The sequence below is a fragment of the Tachyglossus aculeatus genome, chromosome 14 (assembly GCF_015852505.1).
Source record: "Tachyglossus aculeatus isolate mTacAcu1 chromosome 14, mTacAcu1.pri, whole genome shotgun sequence".
Lineage (NCBI taxonomy): Eukaryota > Metazoa > Chordata > Mammalia > Monotremata > Tachyglossidae > Tachyglossus > Tachyglossus aculeatus.
In genome coordinates this window covers 50,438,019-50,462,132 of record NC_052079.1, presented here as the reverse complement: position 1 = coordinate 50,462,132, position 24,114 = coordinate 50,438,019, and the positions used below count along the sequence as shown (strand labels likewise).

At 52.6% G+C, this 24,114-nt stretch overlaps 1 protein-coding gene across 1 annotated transcript; it reads left to right on the top strand.

Moving 5' to 3' along the window:
- On the top strand, positions 1-22,584 carry CBX6 (chromobox 6). The gene is made up of 7 exons (XM_038756083.1): positions 1-79; positions 223-266; positions 367-432; positions 604-670; positions 20,958-21,561; positions 21,649-21,862; positions 21,900-22,584. The coding sequence occupies exons 1-7, from the start codon at positions 11-13 to the stop codon at positions 22,273-22,275; spliced, it is 1,440 nt and encodes a 479-aa protein (XP_038612011.1). The 5' UTR covers positions 1-10; the 3' UTR covers positions 22,276-22,584.
- The last annotated feature ends 1,530 nt before the right edge of the window (positions 22,585-24,114 follow it).

Here is a 24,114-nt window from a genome sequence, read left to right as displayed (position 1 = left end):
GCTGAGCAAGATGGAGCTGTCTGCAGTGGGAGAGCGGGTCTTCGCCGCCGAATCCATCATCAAGAGGCGCATCCGAAAGGTGGGAGGCCTCCCTCTCCCATGCACCCGCACCCCAACCCTCCTCCCCCCGCAGCCCCGCGGCGCAAAGCCCACCTGCAGCCCCCGCCACGCCTTTAAACCATCTTCTCCCCCCTCCCCCCCCCCCCCCCCCGTGTTTTGCAGGGACGCATCGAATACCTGGTGAAATGGAAAGGTTGGGCCATCAAGTAAGTACCCTCTCCCCCCCCCCACCGTGCATGCATCGGACGCCCGGCTGTCCCCCCCCCGGCGGATGCATTTTTGGGGGGTGTGCGTTTGTCTCGCCAGGTACAGCACTTGGGAACCCGAGGAGAACATCCTAGACTCCCGGCTGATTGCAGCCTTCGAGCAGAAGTGAGCGGCCCTGGGGGGTGGGGGGTGGGCGGGGGCCGCGCGAGGAAGACTCCGGCTGCTTTGGGAAAATGGTGTTGGAGGCGGGGAGGGGATTTGACAGGCGGTGGGTCTGGGCGGGGGGGAGGCCGTGTTGTGCGAACGCTGGTTTATGTCCGCTTTTACCTCCGTCAGAGAAAGGGAACGGGAACTGTATGGGCCCAAGAAGAGGGGACCTAAGCCGAAAACTTTCCTCCTGAAGGTAACCTCTCTCCCTCTTCCCTCCATGTCACTCTTCTCTCCCATCTTTCCCTCTCCTCCTTTTCCCCCTCTCCCCTCTTTCCCTCTCGTCCTTTTCTCCCTCTCCCCTTTCCCTCTCCCCTTCTCTCCCTTCTTTCCCTCTCCTCCTTTTCCCCTTCTCTCCCTTCTTTCCCTCTCCTCCTTTTCCCCTTCTCTCCCTTCTTTCCCTCTCCTCCTTTTCCCCTTCTCTCCTTTCTCTCTCCTCCTTTTCCCCTTCTCTCCCTTCATTCCCTCTTCTTTTTCCCTCTCCCTCCCTTCTTTCCCTCTCCTCCTTTTCCCCTCTTCCTCCCCGCTCCCTCTCTTCTTTCCCTCTCCTCCTTCTCCCCTCTCTTCTTTCCCTCTCCTCCTTCTCCCCTCTCCTCTCTTCTTTCCCTCTCTTCCTTTTCCCCTCTCCCCCCTTAGTTCCCTCTCTTTTTCCCCTTCTCTCCCTTCTTTCCCTCTCCTTTTCCCCTTCTCTCCCTTCTTTTCCTCTCCTTTTCCCCTTCTCTCCCTTCTTTTCCTCTCCTTTTCCCCTTCTCTCCCTTCTTTTCCTCTCCTTTTCCCCTTCTCTCCCTTCTTTCCCTCTCCTTTTCCTCTCCTTTTCCCCTTCTCTCCCTTCTTTTCCTCTCCTTTTCCCCTTCTCTCCCTTCTTTCCCTCTCCTTTTCCCCTCTTCCTCCCTTCTTTCCCTCTCCTCCTTTTCCCCTCTCCCTCCCCTCTCTCCCTTCTTTCCCTCTCCTCCTTTTCCCCTCTCCCACCCCTCTCTCACGTTTCATTCATTCAGTCGTATGTATTGAGCACTTACAGTGTGCAGAGCACTGTACTAAGCGCTTGGGAGTACAATTCGGCAACATATATATAGAGACGGTCCCTACCCAACAGTGGGCTCACAGTCTAGAAGGGGGAGACAGGAAAAGTTGAGGCGGAGTTGGCAACTCCTTTTCCCCACGCTCTCCCCTCTCTCTCCTTTTCCCTCTCCTCCTTTTCCCCTTTCCCTTTCTCCTCCTCTTCCTTCTTTCTCCCCCCCCCCACTTTCTCCCCCTCCTCCATCCTCTTCCCTCTCTCTTCCCCCTTCTCTCTCCCCCGCCCTCTGTGTCCCTCACTTTTGCATATGTTGGACTCCATCCCAGGCAGCCACCTTCTCCCCGCTGCCTCCCGGACTGCCCCGCTGGGAAGGGGAGGGGCACGAAGGGGTTGCCTGGTTTTTCAGGAGACCCAAGCCGCCGTCCGGGCCTGCAGGTGTCACCAACGGAGAGCCCTGACTGGGCCCCTTCCTCCCCCCTCACCCCCCCAGCTCCATGTCTGAGTGTGCGTGCGTACATGTGCGCACGTGTGGGTGCGTGCGTGCGTGTATCTCTTGGCCCGTGCCAAGAGAACAAGCCAGCCCTTTCCCTAACCTCGCTGCCAACCCTGCTCAGTGCTGTAGACCCTACCTCCCCCTCCCCGCCCCCGGCCAGCCCCTGAGCAAAATTGGCCCTGGACACCGCAGGCCCTCCAGGACTCTGTGCTGGTTTCTAGTCGTAGGCCGGAGAAAGATGGGAGGGGAGAGGAGATGGCGGGGTGTCCATTGGACACGATTTTGTTTCCTCTCCGCTGTTGTCAGCGGACCGGTGACCGCCGAGACAGGTGTTCTGACCCCTTTGCGCCGAGAGGAAGCCGCTTGCCCTGACAGGAAGCCCGTGGGTGTGAGGCTGAAGGCTGGCCTTCTCCCCCGCCCCGATTCTTCTACGCTTTTCGGCCCTCCTTCTTCAGGGCATCCCCTCTCATCATCAGTCGTATTTATTGAGCGCTTACTATGTGCAGAGCACTGTACTAAGCGCTTGGGAAGTACAAATTGGCAACATATAGAGACAGTCCCTACCCAACAGTGGGCTCGGGCCGGCCTGCTTCCTCTACCAGGCCGGGCAGGACCACCCCATCCCTGGCTGGAGCCGGCTCCGCCTCACCTTTTCTTGTCTAGATGTTTTTCTTGGGTGCTTTCCTCCTCCACCCTGCTCGTGCATACGCACTTCTGAACTTCTGGAAGTTCAGTCAGTCGGTCGTCTTTATTGAGCACTCACTGTGTGCAGAGCACTGTACTAAGCGCTTGGGAGAGTGTAAAATAACGTAGTACAGAAATTCTGGCATCTCCTCAGTGCCTGTCACCTCTTCCCCCCCAGAGAAGGGGTGTGGGGTTTGTGTGTGTGTGTGTTGGGGTGGAGCTCATAAGTTTTGGTGCAGCTGCTGACTTTGGGGTAAGCTGTCGGGCCTGGGTGAATTTTGTTGGGGGAAGGAATGAAGATGGTGGCAGTGGGGGGTGGTGCAGAGGGTTATTTTCTTATAACAGAAGTAGCCCTGGTATCTGTCAAGCATTTGTTATGAGCCAAGCACTGGGTTAGGTACAAGATAAAACAGGTCAAACACCCTCATCTCACGTGGAGTTCCCAGTCCAAGTTGGAGGGAGGACAGGTATTGAATCCCCTCTTTACAGCTGAGGAAACTGAGGCTCAGGGAAATGCCTTGCACTCGGTCACACAGCAGACAAGTGGCAGAACCGGGATTAGAACCCAGGTCCTCTGGCTCCCAGCCGGGGCAGTCAGTCATCGTCGTCCCCCCCCAGTTTGGCAGTCAGAGGTGTTCCTCACGTGCAGGGTGGAGGAGGGGAGCACATCAAACACATCAAGACAAGAAAAGCTGAGATGGAGCTGGCCGGAGTTTCTCAGGCCTCTCCCAGGCGGCCATCCCGTTCAGCTTTTCAGTCCTTTTCCACACCAGAATGCTCTGCCTCTGTGAACTCAAGCCAGGGAGAAGCCAGCTGGGAGGCGGCCGGGTGGATTGTCCCATTTTAGAGAGGTGTGGACTCAAGCCAGGGAGAAGCCCCCCAGAAACAGGGCTGCTGGAGTCTGACGGGGGGGGCCTAGAGGAGGAGGGACGAACTCTGCCCCAACAGTTGGAATTAATTGGGAAGAATCTTTTGGGTCCCTAAAGGAAAAGTGGAAAATTCTTAGTCCTAGAGAATTGTGGTTGCAAAACCGTGCTCTGCCCCCAACCCCTCTCTGTTCTCCCCCTCCCGCCCCTAGTCCTGGCTCTCAACTTTCCCCCCGCCACCACTCCTGGCCCTTAGTTTTCCCCCCACCTCGCCCCGACCCTCAGGTCTCCTCACTCCCCCAACCGACTCCTGGCCCCCTGCTCCCCTCCCCGCAGTCCTGGCTTCCACCCTTAGATTCCATTTTGTTCCAGTCAGTCGTAGACATATAGAGGCCGTGGGGGGAAGGAAGGGACTCATCAATCAGTGCCATTTATTGCGTGTTTATTGTGGGCAGAGCACCCTACTGAGTTCTTGGGGCAGTACTAGGCAACAGACTTGGTAGACACGTTTCCTGCCCACTGTTCCCTCGTCCTTTGAAAAGTTTTCCCCCAAGAGTCTGAGCAGCCCTGGAGTGGGGCAGGGGTGCGTCCCTTCAGGTGGATGGAGGATGGCAGGAGCTTATCAATCAATCAATCAATCGTATTTATTGAGCGCTTACTATGTGCAGAGCACTGTACTAAGCGCTTGGGAAGTACAAATTGGCAACACATAGAGACAGTCCCTACCCAACAGTGGGCTCACAGTGTAGAAGGGGGAGACAGAGAACAGAACCAAACATACCAACAAAATAAAATAAATAGGATAGAAATGTACAAGTAAAATAAATAAATAAATAAATAAATAGAGTAATAAATATGTACAAACATATATACGTATATACAGGTGCTGTGGGGAAGGGAAGGAGGTAAGATGGGGAGATGGAGAGGGGGACGAGGGGGAGAGGAAGGAAGGGGCTCAGTCTGGGAAGGCCTGGAGGAGGCTTATCATCATCATCATCATCAATCGTATTTATTGAGCGCTTACTGTGTGCAGAGCACTGTACTAAGCGCTTGGGAAGTACAAGCTGGCAACATATAGAGACAGTCCCTACCCAACAGTGGGCTCACAGTCTAAAAGGGGGAGACAGAGAACAAAACCAAACATACAAACAAAATAAAATGAATAGAATAGATATGTACAAGTAAAATAAATAGAGTAATAAATATGTACAAACATATATACATATATACAGATGCTGTGGGGAAGGGAAAGAGGTAAGATGGGGGGATGGAGAGGGGGATGAGGGGGAGAGGAAGGAAGGGGCTCAGTCTGGGAAGGCCTCCTGGAGGAGGTGAGCTCTCAGTAGGGCTTATCTCCCCCACTCCGCCCCCAGAGAGCTTGGCGGCCTCCCCCAGCTGTGCCAGCAGCCCCTGGGCCCAGCCGTCGGCGTGCAGCTCTGGACTTCAGGATTGTGGTCCAGTCGGTTGACTTTCTACTTCCCCACCTGCGCTGGGCTGGTCGGCGGTGCCAGCCACATACTTGGCATTGGCGCTGGGCTGCAGCGGGCAGATTCTGTGGGGCGGCAGGTCGGTCCCATGGGGAGAGGCAGGCCGAGTGGTCTAGTAGCCTGAGGTGGTGATGACGGTGTTTGTTAAGCGCTTCCTATGTGCCAAGCACCTAAGCGCTGGGGTAGATACAAGGTACTCAGGTTATCCCACGTGGGGCTCATAGTTTTAATCCCTATTTTACAGATGAGGTCACTGAGGCACAGAGAAGTGAAGGTGCCAAGCACCTAACGCTGGGGTAGATACAAGGTAATCAGGTTGTCCCACGTGGGGCTCATAGTTTTAATCCCTATTTTACAGATGAGGTCACTGAGGCCCAGAGAAGTGACTTGCCCAGAGTCATACAGCTGACAAGTGGCGGAGTCGGGATAATAATAATGATAACATTTATTAAGCGCTTACTATGTGCAAAGCACTGTTCTAAGCGCTGGGAAGTTTACAAGGCGATCAGGTCCCACAGGGGGCTCACAGTCTTAATCCCCATTTACAGATGAGGGAACTGAGGCCCAGAGAATTGAAGCGACTTGCCCAAAGTCAGACAGCTGACAAGTGGCGGAGTCGGGATAATAATAATGATAGCATTTATTAAGCGCTTACTATGTGCAAAGCACTGTTCTAAGCGCTGGGAAGTTTACAAGGTGATCAGGTTGTCCCACGGGGGGCTCACAGTCTTAATCCCCATTTACAGATGAGGGAACTGAGGCCCAGAGAAGTGTAGCGACTGGCCCAAAGTCACACAGCTGACAAGTGGCGGAGCCGGGATTAGAACCCATGATCTCCGACTCCCAAGCCCGTGCTTTATCCGGTAGACCGTGCTGTTTCTGCAGTTTCCTAGAGCCTTGAGCTGGAAGCCAAGTCCCCCCGCCCTGCCCCTGATTTGCAGCTTTAGGAGTAAATTTCTACCCTGCCCCGTGGCGACAGTTTCCCTGCTAGGGCTCGGTATCCCCCGCCCTCCGCTTGGTGGATCGGATGGGGGTGAGAATTAGAGAAAGACTGCCGAGTGACCGCCGAGCAGTTACTGCCCGCATGGCCGCTTCGCCCAGGAGCCCTCTTGTGACTTCTTTTTAATGTATTTATTAAGCACTTTCTGTGCCGGGCACTGTACTAAGCACTGGGGTAGATACAAGCTAATCGGGTTGGACACAGTCCATGTCCCACGTGGGGCTCACGGTCTTAATCCCCATTTTACAGGTGAGGGAACTGAGGCCCCCGAGAAGTGAAGTGACTTGTCCAAGGTCACACAGCAGACAAGTAGAATTATTAATTTATTTGTACATATCTATTCTATTCATTTTATTTTGTTAGTATGTTTGGTTTTGTTCTCTGTCTCCCCCTTTTAGACTGTGAGCCCACTGTTGGGTAGGGACTGTCTCTATATGTTGCCAATTTGTACTTCCCAAGCGCTTAGTACAGTGCTCTGCACATAGTAAGCGCTCAATAAATACGATTGATGATGATGATGAAGTAGAAGAGCTAGAATTAGAACCCAGGTCCTTCTAGGAGACCCGGGCTCTTTCCACTAGGCCATGCTGCTTCTTTTAGACTGTGAGCCCACTGTTGGGTAGGGACTGTCTCTATATGTTGCCAACTTGTACTTCCCAAGCGCTTAGTACAGTGCTCTGCACACAGTAAGCGCTCAATAAATATGATTGATGATTCTTCTGGACAGGAGCAGAAGGGTGGAGGTTCCCTGGCCCACCAAGCTTCAGGCCTCTCTTCCTCTGCCTCGCCCTCCCACTTTATTTTTGAGGGTGAGAATGCTTCCGTTTAATTGTGGTATCTGTTAAGCTCTTACTAGATGCCAAGCACTGTGCCAAGTGCTGGCGTGGATGCAGTTAAATCAGCCTAGACGCAATCCCTGTTCCACGTGGGGCTCACAGTCTAAGAGGGAAGGAGAACAAGTATTTCACCCCTGTTTTACAGGTGAGGTAATTGAGGGCCAAAGAAATCAAGTGACTTGCCCCAAATCACACACTAGGCAAGTGGTGGAGCTGGAATTGGAAGCCCGGGCTTTTGATTCCCAGTCCCGTGCGCTTTCCACTAGGCGACATTGCTTAGGCATTATTATTTTATCTTCTTAATAAAATGCCTCGTGTTTTGGCCCTCCCAGTGTGAGGGACACAGGCTGGGAGTCATTTGTCCCGCAGCTTTGCAAGGCTCAAAAGCATTTGTTGAGGTCACAGACTTTCCTTCCTCCCAAGACCCTCAGATTGGCCCCCAAATCTCCCTGATTGACAGCTGCTGCCCAAGGACAGTGGACGTATCTACATGGCTAATTAGGAGTCGCCCATCTAGTGTTTCAGTGAGAGCCGTGGGCTGTCTGGTGGACACCTGCGTGGGCCCAGGCGTGGACTGGGTTCTTTGGAAAGGTGGGCTGGGGGGAGCTGAGCTGGCCTCCTTTGACCGGAGAAGGCCATTCGTTCATTCAGTCAATCATATTTATCATCATCATCATCATCATCATCATCAGTCGTATTTATTGAGCGCTTACTATGTGCAGAGCACTGTACTAAGCGTTTGGGAAGTACAAATTGGCAACATATAGAGACAGTCCCTACCCAACAGTGGGCTCACAGTCTGAAAGGGGGAGACAGAGAACAAAACCAAACATACTAACAAAATAAAATAAATAGAATAGATATGTACAAATAAAATAAATAAATAAATTTATTTATTCATTGAGCGCTTACTGTGTGCAGAGCACTGGACTAAGCATTTGGAAAGTACAATTTGGCAACAGATAGAGACGGTTGCTACCCAACAACGGGCTCACGGTCTAGAAGGGGGAGACAGACAACAAAACAAGTAGATAGGTGTCAATACCATCAAAATAGATATAGAATTAGATATACACATCAATAAAATAGATAATATGTACAAATATATACAAGTGCTGAGGGGAAGGGGAAAGGGCAGAGGGAGGGAGTGGGGACGGAGGGGAAGAGGAGCAGGGGAAAAAGGGTGGGCTCAGTCTGGGAGGGCGTCCTGGAGGAGGGGAGCTCTCAGTAGGGCTTTGAAGGGGAGCTAGTCTGGCCGATGTGTGGAGGGAGGGCATTCCAGGCCAGAGGGTAGGACGTGGACCGGGACGGGACAGGTGAGTCCCTCTAGACTGTGAGCCCGTTGTTGGGTAGGGACTGTCTCTATGTGTTGCCAACTTGTACTTCCCAAGCGCTTAGTACAGTGCTGTGCACACAGTAAGCGCTCAATAAATACGATTGAATGAATGATGGAGGCCCACTGAGGAGGTTAGTGGCGGCGGAGGGTGCGGGCTGGAGAAGGAGAGAAGGGAGGTGAGGGAGGAAGGGGCGAGGTGATGGACAGTCTTGAAGCCAATAGGAGTTTCTGCTTCGTGCGAAGGTTGACAGGCAACCACGGGAGAGTTTTGAGGAGGGGAGTGATGTGCCCAGGGTGTTTCTGTAGAAAGATAATCCGGGCAGCAGCGTGAAATATAGACTGAAGGGGGGAGAGAGGAGGATGGGAGATCAGAAATGAGGCTGATGCAGGGAACCCAGGCTCTGAGGGCACCCGGGGTGTGCATGCACACACACGCGCGTGCACACACATACACACACACACACACACACACACACACACACAGCCTCCGTGGATGCTGGGCTAGAAGCCCACCGGCCCCTCCCATTGCGTCCGTGGGCAACCTTCATCCCCCCCAGGGCAAGAAGTCCGGCCCCTGCTGGGTGCCACCCTTCTCTCTTGCTTGTCTCTGGCTGGCACATTCATTCAATCATTCATTCAATCATATTTATTGAGCACTTACTGTGTGCAGAGCACTGTACTAAGCACTTGGGAAGTACAAGTCGGCAACATAGACGGTCCCTCCCAACAGCGGGCTCACAGTCTAGAAGGGGGAGACAGACAACAAAACTAAACATGTAGGCAGGTGTCAAAATCATCAGATTAAATAGAATTATAGCTCTATGCACATCATTAACAAAATAAATGGAATAGTCAATATGTACAAGTAAAATAAATAGAGTAATAAATCTGTAAAAATATATACAAGTGTTGGGAGGGGAAGGAGGTAGGGTGGACGAGGATGGGGAGGAGGAGAGGAAAAAAGGGGGCTCCATGTGGGAAGGCCTCCTGGAGGAGGAGAGCTCTCAGTAGGGCTTTGAAGGGAGGAAGAGACCTAGTTTGGTGGATGTGTGGAGAGAGGGCATTCCGGGCCAGGGGAAGGACGTGGGCCGACGGCGGGATGGGCGAGAACGAGGCCCAGTGAGGAGGTTAGCGGCGGCAGAGGAGCGGTGGGTGCAGGCTGGGATGGAGAAGGAGAGAAGGGAGGTGAGGTAGGAGGAGGCGAGGGGATGGAGAACCTTGAAGCCGAGAGTGAGGAGTTTTTGCTTGATTCATAGGTTGACAGGCAACCACTGGTGATTTGGGGGCAAGGACTCGCTCCCCTTTGTCTGCCCAGGGTGGCAGCCTGTGAGGTGTGGCCGGCAACACTGGCATTTCTGGCTCGCTATGGGCTGGGCCGAGTTTTTTTTGTTTTAAATGGTATTTGTTAAGTGCTTACTATGTGCAAAGCACTGTTCTAAGCACTGGGTTGTGCTGGGCAGCCTGCCAGACGGAGTCAGTCAATCGGATTATCGAGCGCTTACTGCGTGCAAAGCACTGTACTAAACTCTTGGGAGAGTACAGTATAACAATAAACAGACACAGTCCCTGCCCACAACGAGCTTACGGTCTAGAGGACTGTTCTGTGGCCTGGGCAAGTCATTTCTCTGGGCCTCGGTTACCTCATTTGTAAATTGAGGCAGTGAGCCCCATGCGGGACGGGGAATGGGTCCTACTTGATTTGCTTATATTCATACCAGTGCTTAGAACAGTGTCTGCGACATAGTAAGCGCTTAACAAATACTACAATACTACCACTAGAAGCAGCGTGACTCAGTGGAAAGAGCCCGGGCTTGGGAGTCCGAGGTCGTGGGTTCTAATCCCGGCTCTGCCACGTGTCTGCTTTGTGACCTTGGGCAAGTCACTTAACTTCTCTGAGCCTCAGTTCCCTCATCTGTAAAATGGGGATTAAGGCTGAGCCCCACGTGGGTCAACCTGATCACCTTGTATCTCCCCAGCGCTTAGAACAGTGCTGCGCACATAGTAAGCGCTTAACAAATGCTGTTATTATTATTATTATTATTACAATTGATGATGATGGAGGTGAGGATGATGTCTGTGTTCCCCCCGGCAGTGCAGTTCAGCGAGTGCCCACCAGAGGGCAGGATCTGGGGCTGGAGGGAGTTCATTCATTCATTCAAACGTATTTATTGAGCGCCTACTGTGAGCAGAGCACTGTACTAAGCGCTTGGAATTTGTAAAATGGGGCAGTGAGCCCCATGCGGGACAGGGAATGGGTCCTACCCGATTTGCTTATATTCATACCAGTGCTTAGAACAGTGTCTGTGACATAGTAAGCGCTTAACAAATACTACAATACTACCACTAGAAGCAGCGTGGCTCAGTGGAAAGAGCCCGGGCTTGGGAGTCAGAGGTCGTGGGTTCTAATCCCAGCTCTTGGGCAAGTCACTTAACTTCCCTGAGCCTCAGTTCCTTCATCTGTAAAATGGGGATTAAGGCTGAGCCCCACGTGGGTCAACCTGATCACCTTGTATCCTCAAATGCTATTATTATTATTATTATTATTATTACAATTGATGATGATGGAAGTGAGGATGATGTCTGTGTGCCCCCCCAGCACTGCAGTTCAGCGAGTGCCCACCAGAGGGCAGGATTCTGGGGCTGGAGGGAGTTCATTCATTCATTCAAACGTATTTCTTGAGCGCCTACTGTGAGCAGAGCACTGTACTAAGCGCTTAGAACAGTGCTGCGCACATAGTAAGCGCTTAACAAATGCCATTATTATTATTATTATTATTATTACAATTGATGGTGATGGAGGTGAGGATGATGTCCGTGTGCCCACCCCCAGCACTGCAGTTCAGCGAGTGCCCACCAGAGGGCAGGATTCTGGGGCTGGAGGGAGTTCATTCATTCATTCAGACGTATTTATTGAGCGCCTACTGTGAGCAGAGCACTGTACTAAGCGCTTGGAATTTGTAAAATGAGGCAGTGAGCCCCATGCGGGACAGGGAATGGGTCCTACCCGATTTGCTTATATTCATACCAGTGCTTAGAACAGTGTCTGTGACATAGTAAGCGCTTAACAAATACTACAATACTACCACTAGAAGCAGCATGGCTCAGTGGAAAGAGCCCGGGCTTGGGAGTCAGAGGTCGTGGGTTCTAATCCCGGCTCTTGGGCAAGTCACTTAACTTCCCTGAGCCTCAGTTCCTTCATCTGTAAAATGGGGATTAAGGCTGAGCCCCACGTGGGTCAACCTGATCACCTTGTATCCTCCCCAGCGCTTAGAACAGTGCTGCGCACATAGTAAGCGCTTATCAAATGCTATTATTATTATCATTATTACAATTGATGATGATGGAGGTGAGGATGATGTCTGTGCGCCCCCCCCCCCCGGCTCTGCAGTTCAGCGAGTGCCCACCAGAGGGCAGGATTCTGGGGCTGGAGGGAGTTCATTCATTCATTCAGACGTATTTATTGAGCGCCTACTGTGAGCAGAGCACTGTACTAAGCGCTTGGAATTTGTAAAATGAGGCAGTGAGCCCCATGCGGGACAGGGAATGGGTCCTACCCGATTTGCTTATATTCATACCAGTGCTTAGAACAGTGTCTGCGACATAGTAAGCGCTTAACAAATACTACAATACTACCACTAGAAGCAGCGTGGCTCAGTGGAAAGAGCCCGGGCTTGGGAGTCCGAGGTCGTGGGCTCTAATCCCGGCTCTGCCACGTGTCTGCTGTGTGACCTTGGGCAAGTCACTTAACTTCCCTGAGCCTCAGTTCCTTCATCTGTAAAATGGGGATTAAGGCTGAGCCCCACGTGGGTCAACCTGATCACCTTGTATCCCCCCCAGCGCTTAGAACAGTGCTGCGCACATAGTAAGCGCTTAATGAAAGCCATTATTATTATTGTTATTTTTACAATTGGTGATGATAATGGAGGTGAGGATGATGTCTGTGTGCCCCCCCCCCCCCCCGGCACTGCAGTTCAGCGAGTGCCCACCAGAGGGCAGGATCCTGGGGCTGGAGGGAGTTCATTCATTCATTCAAACGTATTTATTGAGCGCTTACTGTGTGCAGAGCACTGTACTAAGCGCTTGGAAAGCACAATTCAGCAACAAGTAGAGACAGGCCCTGTCCACAACGGGCTCACCGTCTAGAAAGGGGGAGACGGGCATCAAAACAAGTAAGCAGGCCTCAGGAGCATCAATAAAAATAAATGGAATTATAGATATATACACATCATTAATATAAATAGAATTATAAATACATACGTAGGTACACAGTGCTGTCGGGGGGAAGGGGGTAGAGCACAGGGAGCGAGTTAGGGCGATGGGGACGGGGAGCAGGGGAAAAGGGGGGCTTAGTCTGGGAACGCCTCCCTCCTGAAGCTTTCAGTAGGGCTTTGAAGTGGGGGAAGTGTGGTCGGTCCGAGGGGCGTTTTGGGTGCGTGGCCTCGAGTAGGGGTGGATGGATGACCTTGGGCAAGTCACATACCTCGGGAGGCCCAAGTAAAATGAGTTTCGTAATATCTGCCTCTCTGGGTGCTAGTAAGGTAATCGAGGGGGAAGTGCTGTGCTCTTGAGGGAAGGGGCAAATGATGGGGGGACGGAAGGGGGTCAGGAAAAGGCCCCACACTGGTGGGGAGGAGGGAGACCCCTTTGTGGTGGTCCTCTGGGCCCAGCCTCCCAGAAACACGGGCACCCGCCTCCCTGGTGGTGCCGCCTCGGCCTCCGCCGCAGAGGCAGCACGAGAAGCGGTGAGGCCCAGCAGATAGAGCACGGTCCTGGGGGTCAGAAGGACCACCGCTTGTCTTCTGTGAGACTTCGGGCAAGTGGCTTAGCTTCTCTGTTCATCCGTGACCTTATATGTAAAGTGGAGTTTTAGACTGTGAGCGTCATGTGGGACATGGATTGGGTTCAACCTGCAGAGGTGACTGATTATTGAGCAGTTAACTGTGTGCAGAACATCTGCTTGGGACAGTGCAGATGTTTTGTTTTGTTGTCTGTCTCCCCCTTCTAGACTGTGAGCCTGCTGTTGGGGTAGGGACCATGTCTAGATGTTGCCAACTTGTACTTCCCAAGCGTTTAGTCCAGTGCTCTGCACACAGTAAGCGCTCAATAAGGTAGAGCCATGAGGTTCTACCCCTCTCATGGGCAGTTCATTCATTCAGTCGTATTTATTGAGCACTAACTGTGTGCAGAGCATTCATTCATTCAGTCGTATTCATTGAGTACTTACTGTGTGCAGAGCACTGTACTAAGCGCTTGGGAAGTACAAGTTGACAACATCTAGAGACGGTCCCTACCCAACAGCGGGCTCACGGTCTAGAAGGGGGAGACAGACAACAAAACACATTAACAAAATAAAATAAATAGAATAAATATGTACAAGTAAAATAAATTCATTCATTCATTCAATCGTATTTATTGAGCGCTTACTGTGTGCAGAGCACTGGACTAAACGCTTGGGAAGTACAAGTTGGCAACTTGTAAGTAAGCGCTTAACAGATACCATAATAATAGTAAGCGCTTAACAGATACCATAATAATAATAGTAAGAAGAAAGAGTAGCATAAAAGAGTGTAGGGCGAGGTAGCCATAACCATCCGAGGCGGTAGGAGAGGGAAGTGTGAAGCGGCTTGCTATGTGGTGAGCGCTTAACAGATACCTTAAAAACAATAATGATAGTAAGCGCTTAACAAGCACCATAATAATGATAGTGGTAAAAAGAAGAAATAGTAGGATAAAAGAGTGTAGGGCGAGAGGTATCCCTGACCGTCCGAGGGGGTGGGAGAGGGCAGTGTGAAGCGGCTTGCTATGTGCATGACTCAGTGGAAAAAGAATGGGCCTTGGAGTCAGAGGTCATGGGTTCAAATTCCAGCTCTGCCAATTGTCAGCTGGGTGACTTTGGGCAAGTCACTTCACTTCTCAGGGCCTCAGTTCCCTCATCTGGAAAATGGAGATTAAGACTGTGAGCCCCCACCATGGGACCACCTGATCACCTTGTAACCTCCCAAGCGCTTAGAACCAGGCTTTGCACATAGTAAGCGCTTAATACATGCCATCATTATTATTATGTGGTAAGCGTTTAATCATAATAATAAGAACAATTGCAAGCGCTTTAACAGATACCTTAAAAATGATAAGAAGAAGAAAGAGTAGGATAAAAGAGTGTAGGGCGAGGTAGCCCAGACCGTCCAAGGAGGTGGGCGAGGGAAGCGCTTAACAAATACCTTAATAGTAATAGTAAGCGCTTAACAAATACCTTAATAATAATAATGATAAGAAGAAGAAAGAGTGGGATAAGAGTGTAGGGTGAGAGGTATCCGGACCAACCAAGGAGGTGGGAGAGGGAAGCGCTTAACAAATACCTTAATAGTAATAGTAAGCGCTTAACAAATACCTTAATAATAATAATGATAAGAAGAAGAAAGAGTGGGATAAGAGTGTAGGGTGAGAGGTATCCGGACCAACCAAGGAGGGGGAGAGGGAAGCGCTTAACAAATGCCCTAATAATAATAGTAAGCGCTTAACAAATACTATAATAATAGTAATAATGAGGAGTAGGATAAAAGTGTAGGATGAGGTAGCCCAGACCATCCGAGCAGGTGGGAGAGGGAAGCGCTTAACAAATACCTTAATAGTAATAGTAAGTGCTTAACAAATACCTTAATAATAATAATGATAAAAAGAAGAAAGAGTAGGATAAGAGTGTAGGGTGAGAGATATCCTGGACCAACCAAGGAGGTGGGAGAGGGAAGCGCTTAACAAATACCTTAATAGTAATAGTAAGCGCTTAACAAATACCTTAATAATAATAATGATAAAAAGAAGAAAGAGTAGGATAAGAGTGTAGGGTGAGAGGTATCCTGGACCAACCAAGGAGGTGGGAGAGGGAAGCGCTTAACAAATACCTTAATAATAATAGTAAGTGCTTAACGAATACTATAATAATAATAATAATGAGGAGTAGCGTTAAAGTGTAGGGCGAGGTAGCCCAGACCATCTGAGGAGGTGGGCGAGGGAAGCGCTTAACAAATACCTTAATAGTGATAGTAAGCGCTTAACAAATACCTTAATAATAATGATAAGAAGAAGAAAGAGTGGGATAAGAGTGTAGGGTGAGAGGTATCCGGACCAAGGAGGTGGGAGAGGGAAGTGCTTAACAAATGCCTTAATAATAATAGTAAGCGCTTAACAAATACTATAATAATAATAATAATGAGGAGTAGGATAAAAGTGTAGGGCGAGGTAGCCCAGACCATCTGAGGAGGTGGGAGAGGGAAGCGCTTAACAAATACCTTAATAGTAATAGTAAGTGCTTAACAAATACCTTAATAATAATAATGATAAAAAGAAGAAAGAGTAGGATAAGAGTGTAGGGTGAGAGTTATCCTGGACCAACCAAGGAGGTGGGAGAGGGACGCGCTTAACAAATACCTTAATAATAATAGTAAGCGCTTAACGAATACTATAATAATAATAATGAGGAGTAGGATAAAAGTGTAGGGCGAGGTAGCCCAGACCATCCGAGGAAGTGGGAGAGGGAAGCGCTTAACAAATACCTTAATAATAGTAAGCGCTTAAATACGGTGAGCCCGTTGTTGGGTAGGGACCGTCTCTATAAGTTGCCGATTTGTATTTCCCAAGCGCTTAGTACAGTGCTCTGCACACAGTAAGCACTCAGTCAATACGACTGACTGAATAGTAAGCACTTAACAAATACCCTGATAATAATAAAAGCATGGCGCAGCCGGTAGAGCACAGACGTGGGAGTCAGAAAGTCATGAGTTCTAATTCCGCCTCTGCCACGTCTCTGCTGTGTGACCTTGGGCAAGTCACTTCACTTCTCTGGGCCTCAGTTCCCTCATCTGTAAAATGGGGTTGGAGACTGTGAGCCCCACATGGGACAAGGGACTGCGTCCAACCCTGGATCCACTCCAGCGCTTAGTACAGTGCCTGGCACATAGTAAGCGCTTAACAAATGCCATTATTATTATTATTATTATTATTATTATGATAAGGAGAAGAAATAATGGTAGGCTAAAAGAGCATAGGGGCAAGGTCAGCCGGGCGGTGGGAGTGGGGCAGCGCTAAGCGAATACCGTAATTCATTCATTCCTTCAGTCGTATTTCATTCATTCATTCAATCATATTTATTGAGCGCTTCCTATGTGCAGAGCACTGGACTAAGCGCAGGGGAAGTACAAGTTGGCAACATAGATGGACCCTACCCAACAACAGGCTCACGGTCTATAAGGAGGGGGACAAACAACAAAACCAAACCAGTAGACAGGCGTCAAAACTGTCAGAATAAATAGAATTATAGCTATATGCAAATCATTAACAAAATAGAGTAGTAAATATGTACAAGTAAAATAGAGCAATGAATACGTACAAATGTCACTTAACTTCTCTGTACCTCAGTCCCCTCATCTGTAAAATGGGGATGAAGCCTGTGAGCCCCACAGGGGACAACCTGATCACCTTGGAACCTCCCCCAGCGCTTAGAACAGTGCTTGGCACATAGTAAGCGCTTAGAGAAGCAGCGTGGCTCAGTGGAAAGAGCCCGGGCTTTGGAGTCAGAGGTCATGGGTTCCAATCCCGGCTCCGCCACTTGTCAGCTGTGTGACTTTGGGCAAGTCACTTCACTTCTCTGAGCCTCAGTACCCTCATCTGTATAATGGGGGTGAAGACTGGGAGCCCCATGGGGGACAACCTGATCACCTTGTACCCCCCCTCCCCAGTGCTTAGAACAGTGCTTCACACATAGTAAGCGCTTAACAAATGCAGTCGTCATAATTATTATAATTAATAAATGCCATTATTATTATATATACAAGTGCTGTGGGGAGGGGAAGGAGGTAGGGCAGAGGTGCGGAGAGGAAAAGGAGGGCTCAGTCTGGGAAGGCTTGGTAATGCTTGTAGTAGTATATCATCAATCATCAACAATCGGATTTATTGAGCGCTTACTATGTGCAGAGCACTGTACTAAGCGCTTGGGAAGTACAAATTGGCAACGTATAGAGACAGTCCCTACCCAACAGTGGGCTCACAGTCTATATATGTACATTTTTACGTATTTAATACTCTATTTTACTTGTACGTATTCTATTTATTTTATTTTAATATGTTTTGTTTTTTGTTCTCTGTGTCCACCTTCTAGACTGTGAGCCCACTGTTGGGTAGAGACCGTCTCTGTATGTTGCCAACTTGTACTTCCCAAGCGCTTAGTACAGTGCCCTGCATACAGTAAGCGCTCAATAAATACGATTGAATGAATGAATGAATATATATATATATACGTTTTTACGTATTTAATGCCCTATTTATTTTACTTGTACATATTTATTGATTTTATTTTGTTAATATGTTTTGTTTTGTTCTCTGTGTCCACCTTCTAGACTGTGAGCCCACTGTTGGGTAGAGACTGTCTCTATATGTTGCCAACTTGTACTTCCCAAGCGCTTAGTCCAGTGCTCTGCACACAGTAAGCGCTCAATAAATACGATTGAATAAATGAGTGAATATATATATATATGTTTTTACGTATTTAATACCCTATTTATTTTACTTGTACATATTTATTTGTTTTATTTTGTTAATATGTTTTGTTTTGTTATCTGCCTCCCCCTTCTAGACTGTGAGCCCACTGTTGGGTAGGGACCGTCTCTAGATGTTGCCAACTTGTACTTCCCAAGCGCTTAGTACAGTGCTGTGCACACAGTAAGCGCTCAATAAATACGATTGAATGAATGAATGAAATAGCGGGCGGGACTGGCGGCGTGCGCGTGCGTGACTGGCGGCGCGCGCGCGTTTGGCGCGTGCGTGCGTGACTGGTGGCGCGCGCGCGCGCGTTTGGCGCGTGCGTGTGTGACTGGTGGCGCACGCCGGGGTGGGACAGGTCTCGTGCGCATGCGCGTACGACTGGTGGCGCGCGCGCGTATGGCAGGTGTCTCTATCGCTCATGTGTGTCTGCTGTCGCGCGCGCGGGGGTGTGACTGCTCTCTGGCGCATGCGTGCGCGACTGGTGTCCCTCTCATTCATTCAGTCGTACTTATTGAGCCCTTACTGTGTGCAGAGCACTGTACTAAGCGCTTGGGAAGTACAAGGTGGCAACATATAGAGACGGTCCCTACCCAACAACAGGCTCACCGTCTAGAAGGGGGATCTATCGCGCATGTGTGACTGGTGCCTGTCATTCATTCAATCAATCGTATTTATTGAGCACTTACTATGTGCAGAGCACTGTACTAAGCGCTTGGGAAGTCCAAGTTGGCAACATAGAGAGACGGTCCCTACCCAGCAACGGGCTCACGGTCTAGGAGGGGGATCCATCGCGCTTGTGTGACTCGTGTCGCGCGTGCGCGCTTGTGTGTGCCTCGCGTCTCGCGCGTGCGTGTGACTAGTGTCGCGCGCGCAGGGGGTGACTGGTGTCTCGCGCGTGCGCGGCTGGTGTCTATCATTCATTCATTCAATGGTATTGAGTGCTTACTGTGTGCAGAGCACTGTACTAAGCGCTTGGGAAGTACAAGTTGGCAATATATAGAGACGGTCCCTACCCAACAGCGGGCTCACAGTCTAGAAGGGGGATCTATCGCGCTTGTATGACTGGCGTCTCGCGCGCGTGACAGGTGTCTCCATCGCGCATGTGTGACTGGTGTCTATCCATTCATTCATTCAATCGTATTTATGGAGCGCTTACTGTGTACTGCACTGTACTAAGCGCTTGGGAAGTACAAGTCGGCAACATATAGAGGTGGTCCGTACCCAACAACGGGCTCACGGTCAGCACCAGTATATATGTTTGAACGTATTTATTACTCTATTTATTATTTATTTTACTTGTACATATCTATTCTATTTATTTTATTTTTTTACTACGTTTTGTTTTGTTCTCTGTCTCCCCCTTCTAGACTGTGAGCCCGTTGTTGGGTAGGGACCGTCTCTGTATGTTAACTCGTACTTCCAAAGCGCTTAGTACAGTGCTGTGCACACAGTAAGCGCTCAATAAATACGATTGATGTATCGCGCATGTGTGACTGGTCTCGCGCGTGCGTGTGACGCATCGCGCATGTGCGACTGGTGTCGCGCGCATGCGCGAACTGGTGTCTATCGTCTTTGTGTGACTGGTGTTTCCATTCATTCATTCAATCGTATTTATTGAGCGCTTACTGTGTGCAGAGCACTGTACTAAGCGCTTGGGAAGTCCAAGTTGGCAACGTATAGAGACGGTCCTTACCCAGCAACGGGCTCACAGACTAGAAGGGGGATCTATCGCGCTTGTGTGACTGGTGTCTTGCGCGCGTGACAGGTGTCTCTATTGCGCATGTGCGAGTGGTGTTCCGCGCGTGCGCGACTGGTGTCTATCGCCCTCGTGTGACTGGTGTCCCTATCCATTCATTCATTCAATCGTACCTATTGAGCGCTTATTCTGTACAGAGCACTGTACTAAGCGCTTGGGAAGTACAAGTCGGCAACATATATAGAGACGGTCCCCACCCAACAACGGGCTCACAGTCTAGAAGGGGGAATCTATCGCGCTTGTGTGACTGGTGTCTCCATCACGGTCCTGACTGACTCTCCCCCCCACCCACCCCGGGAAAAAGGCCCTTGTTATAACCAAGTTACATTAACAACAACCTCATTCGCACCTACTCAGCCCTCCTGTCCTGCCATCGGACCCCGGCCCACGTCATCCCCCGGGCCTGGAATGCCTTCCCTCTGCCACTCCGCCAAGCTAGCTCTCTTCCTCCCTTCAAGGCCCTGCTGAGAGCTCATCTCCGCCAGGAGGCCTTCCCACACTGAGCCCCTTCCTTCCTCTCCCCCTCATCCCCCCCTCATCCCCCCATCTTACCTCCTTCCTCTCCCCACAGCACCTGTATATATGTATATATATTTGTACAGATTTATTACTCTTTTATTTATTTTACTTGCACCTATCTATTCTATTTATTTTATTTTGTTAGTATGTTTGGTTTTGTTTCCCGTCTCCCTCCTTTTAGACTGTGAGTCCACTGTTGGATAGGGACTGTCTCTATATGTTGCCAATTTGTACGTCCCAAGTGCTTAGTACAGTGCTCTGCACATAGTAAGCGCTCAATAAATACGATTGATGATGATATTTATTACTCTATTTATTTATTTACTTATTTTACTTGTACCTATCTATTCTATTTATTTTATTTTGTTAGTATGTTTGGTTTTGTTCCATGTCTCCCCCCTTTTAGACTGTGAGCCCACTGTTGGGTAGGGACTGTCTCTATATGTTGCCAATTTGCACTTTCCAAGCGCTTAGTACAGTGCTCTGCACATAGTAAGCGCTCAATAAATACGATTGATGATGATGACCGTCTCTATATGTTGCCAGCTTGTACTTCCCAAGCGCTTGGTACAGTGCTCAGCACATAGTAAGCGCTCAATAAATACGATTGATGATGACCGTCTCTATATGTTGCCAGCTTGTACTTCCCAAGCGCTTAGTACAGTGCTCAGCACACAGTAAGCGCTCAATAAATACGATTGATTGATTGATTGATCGCGCATGCGTGACTAGTTTCGCGAGCGCGGGGGGTGTGACGGGTGGCGCGAGAGCGGGCGCGTGACTGGTGTCTCGCGCGTGCGCGTGTGGGACTGGTGTCTCGCACGTGCGCGTGACTGTTGTCTCGCGCGTGCGCGTTTAGTGGCGCGAGACTGCTGTCTCGCGCGCGCACGCGCGTGACTGGTGTCCTTGGCGCCCGCGCGCGTGTCTCCCTCCCTCCCTCCCTCTCCTTCCCCTCAGGCGCGCGCCCAGGCGGAGGCCCTGCGGCTGGGGGACGTGGCCTTCGCGGTGAAGCCGGGCTGCAGCGGCTCGTCCCCGAAGCTGCACTCCAGCGCCGCCGTGCACCGCCTCAAGAAGGACATCCGCCGCTGCCACCGCATGTCCCGCCGGCCCCTGCCGCGCCCGGACCCGCACGGAGGCCTGCCCGGAGGAGGCGGCGGCGTGGGCGGCGGAGGCGGCGTGGGGGGGGCCGCGCCCGGGCCCCGCCCCCCCATCGCCCCCTTCTCCGAGACGGTGCGCATCCTCAACCGCAAGGTCAAGCCCCGCGAGCCCAAGCGCAGCCGCATCATCCTCAACCTGAAGGTCATCGAGAAGAGCGGGCGGGGCGGGGCGGGGCCGGGGGCGGGGCCGGCGGCGGGGGGCGCGCCGGGGGGCGGGGCCGGGGCCCTGGCGCGCGCCAAGATCCCCTCGCGCAACCGCGTCATCGGCAAGAGCAAGAAGTTCAGCGACAGCGTGCTGCGCACGCAGCTGCGGCACATGAAGTTCGGGCCCGCCGCCTTCGCCCTCTACAACAAGGCCGCCGCTGCGCCTGCGCCGGCCCCGCCCCCGGCCCCGCCCCCGCCGGGCAAGGAGGAGCCCGGCGGTTCCCGGGGCGCCCCCTGCCGGCCGCCCGCCGCCCCGCCGCCGCCGCCACCACCACCACCACCCCCCGGCGCCGCCGTGTCCGCCGTGTCCGCCCCGTCCGCCCCGTCCGTCTGCCCTTCCCCGGCCGAGCCGCCCCCGCAGGCGCTCCCCGAGCCCCCCAGCCCGGCGGGGCCCGACTGGCGCCAGGCGGAGGCGCTCGACCTGTCCCTCCCAACCGAGCCGCCCAGCGGGGGCGCCCGCGACGCCGGGCAGCGCCCCCTCGCGGCTGTCGGCGACAGGGGGCAGCGCCCCCCTCGCGGCCGCCGCCGCCGGCGACAGGGGGCAGCGCCCCCTCGCGGCCGCCGCCGCCGGCGACAGGGGGCAGCGCCCCCTCGCGGCCGCCGCCGGCGGTGACAGGGGGCAGCCTCCCTTCTCCTCCTCCCCATCCTCCTCCTCCTCCGCATCCTCCTCTGCTTCTTCTCCCTCCTCCTCCTCTTCCTCCTCCTCCTCCTCCTCCTCCTCCTCCTCGTCCCCGTCCTCCTCCGAGCCGGAGCAGGAGGCCGGGGACTGGCGCCCCGAGATGTCCCCCTGCTCCAACGTGGTGGTCACCGACGTCACCAGCAACCTCCTCACCGTCACCATCAAGGAGTTCTGCAACCCGGAGGATTTCGAGAAGGTGGCGGTGGCCGTGGGGGGCGGGGGCGCCGCCAAGTGAGGGCCCCGAAGGGCCCGGGGGCAGGGGAGAAAGGCGGGGAGACCCCCCCGCCCCCCACTTCAGGCCCTCGGCCCTTCCCGCTCTTCTCCCCTCCCTTCCCCCTTGACCCCCTGCCTGACCTTTGCTCTGTTTCTTTTGGCTTAGAGCCTAACCCCGGAGGTGCTTGGGGGAACGGGGTGATCCCTCGGGGGCTCCCCCATCCCAATCCCGGGGTACCCTAACCCTCGGGGTAATCCCACCCCAAGATGGGGATGCCCGGCCCAGACGAGAGTGGCCCTGGAAGAATAAGCGCGTGTTTGGGAATGCCCTGTTGACACCTTTCTCCACCGAAACGTCGGCCGGTGTCTGTGAAGCGCTTATTACGTGCTAAGCGCTAGGACTCTCCCAAACACAAGCCCTATCTGCCCACGTGTGCCCTCCGTCCCTTTGGCCACCCCCAGGCCGTAGGCCGGCTCCCCAGTCCCCCCTCACCCCTGTGTGCACCGGGCTCGCTTCCTGCTCGCCTCTGTATCTATGGGTGCTAACTTGGCAGCTGACGGGCACTTCGACGTGTGCCCCCTCCCCCCCCAAACCCCAGGTGCTCCTCCCTTTCTCCGTCCTCCCCCCCAGGTTTGGGGGGACACCGCTTCCTGCCTTTTTCGAGGTGTGACTTGGCTGTGTTTTGGTCTGCGGGCAGAGAGACACCCCCGCCCCCCGTGCCTGTGATCCCTCTACCCCCCCCCCCGGGTGTGCGCCGATGGGGCAAGGGATGGCAGGGAGAACGAGTCCGTCCCTCGGCCCCCACGGGCTGGCCGGGGTCGGGGGAGATGGTCGGTGGGCGCCCCCGGCCCCCGTGCCAGCCGCGTGAATGTCGACGCGGGGGCCACCGGGCCTCTCCCTCCATTCCCCCACCCCGGTTCTGGTTTGGAACTCCCCCCACCCCCACCCCCTCCAAAGACTTCCAGGATCTGAAGTGGCCCCTACAGTCATCAACCAAAGGTGCTATAAGAACCTGTTGTGGAAACTCTTCTTACTGTGTATATCTGTCATGTCTTGGTGTGTGTGTGTGGGTGGGTCCCTGAGAGGTCCTGCCCCCCACATCTCTAAAATATCCTTCTTTCCCTCCCCCTCATGTTTTCAACCCTCCCCCAACCACCGGGGTCCCTCTGTGTGCCCCCCCCCCCCCCCCCAGTTGTGGTTCTCAGCGCTGCCATCCCCATCCCCTCCCGCATGGTTGCCATGGAAGCCGCCTCCCTCCCCCCCGGGAGTCGGGTTTGGTGGCCAGCCTTTTGCCTTTTATCTCCTTTCTTGGGGTACCTCCACTGTGTTTAACTCGAGTCCTCCTCTCTCAGGAGGGGGTGTCGTGGCCGGCCTTGTCCCGCCGACCCGCGGGGGCTCGGGGCCGGTGTTGGGGACCGGTGGAGGCCCAGACCTAAAGCTGTTCCTGGAGAGAGGAGGGCTGGTGAGGCGGCCTCCTCCTCCTCCTTTTTCTGAGGGTCTAGGATTTACTGCAGAAACAGTGAAATCATCAGTGTTCTGGGAGCAGGGACAGAGTTCATCTCTTTTCCTCTCCCACCTCCTTCTCTGTCCTCATCATTCCCCCGTACCTCCCGGAGGGAGTTTGGGGGTGACCGGTGCCCCTGGCCCCCCTGGTTGTAACGGTATCACCGTGGCCTCCGCTGGCTAGTTTCTGGCGAGACCCCAGAGGGGTCCTGGAGTGCTAGAAGGTGGGGAGGAGGCCGCTCGTATTAAGAAGAAAGAGAAGCCTGGACTGGAGGAAAGATCATTTTATAGGCCGAGAAGGTCAGAGGAACTATTTTGTGGGGCAGTTGCATTCTGGCAGGTCAGGTTATCGTCGTG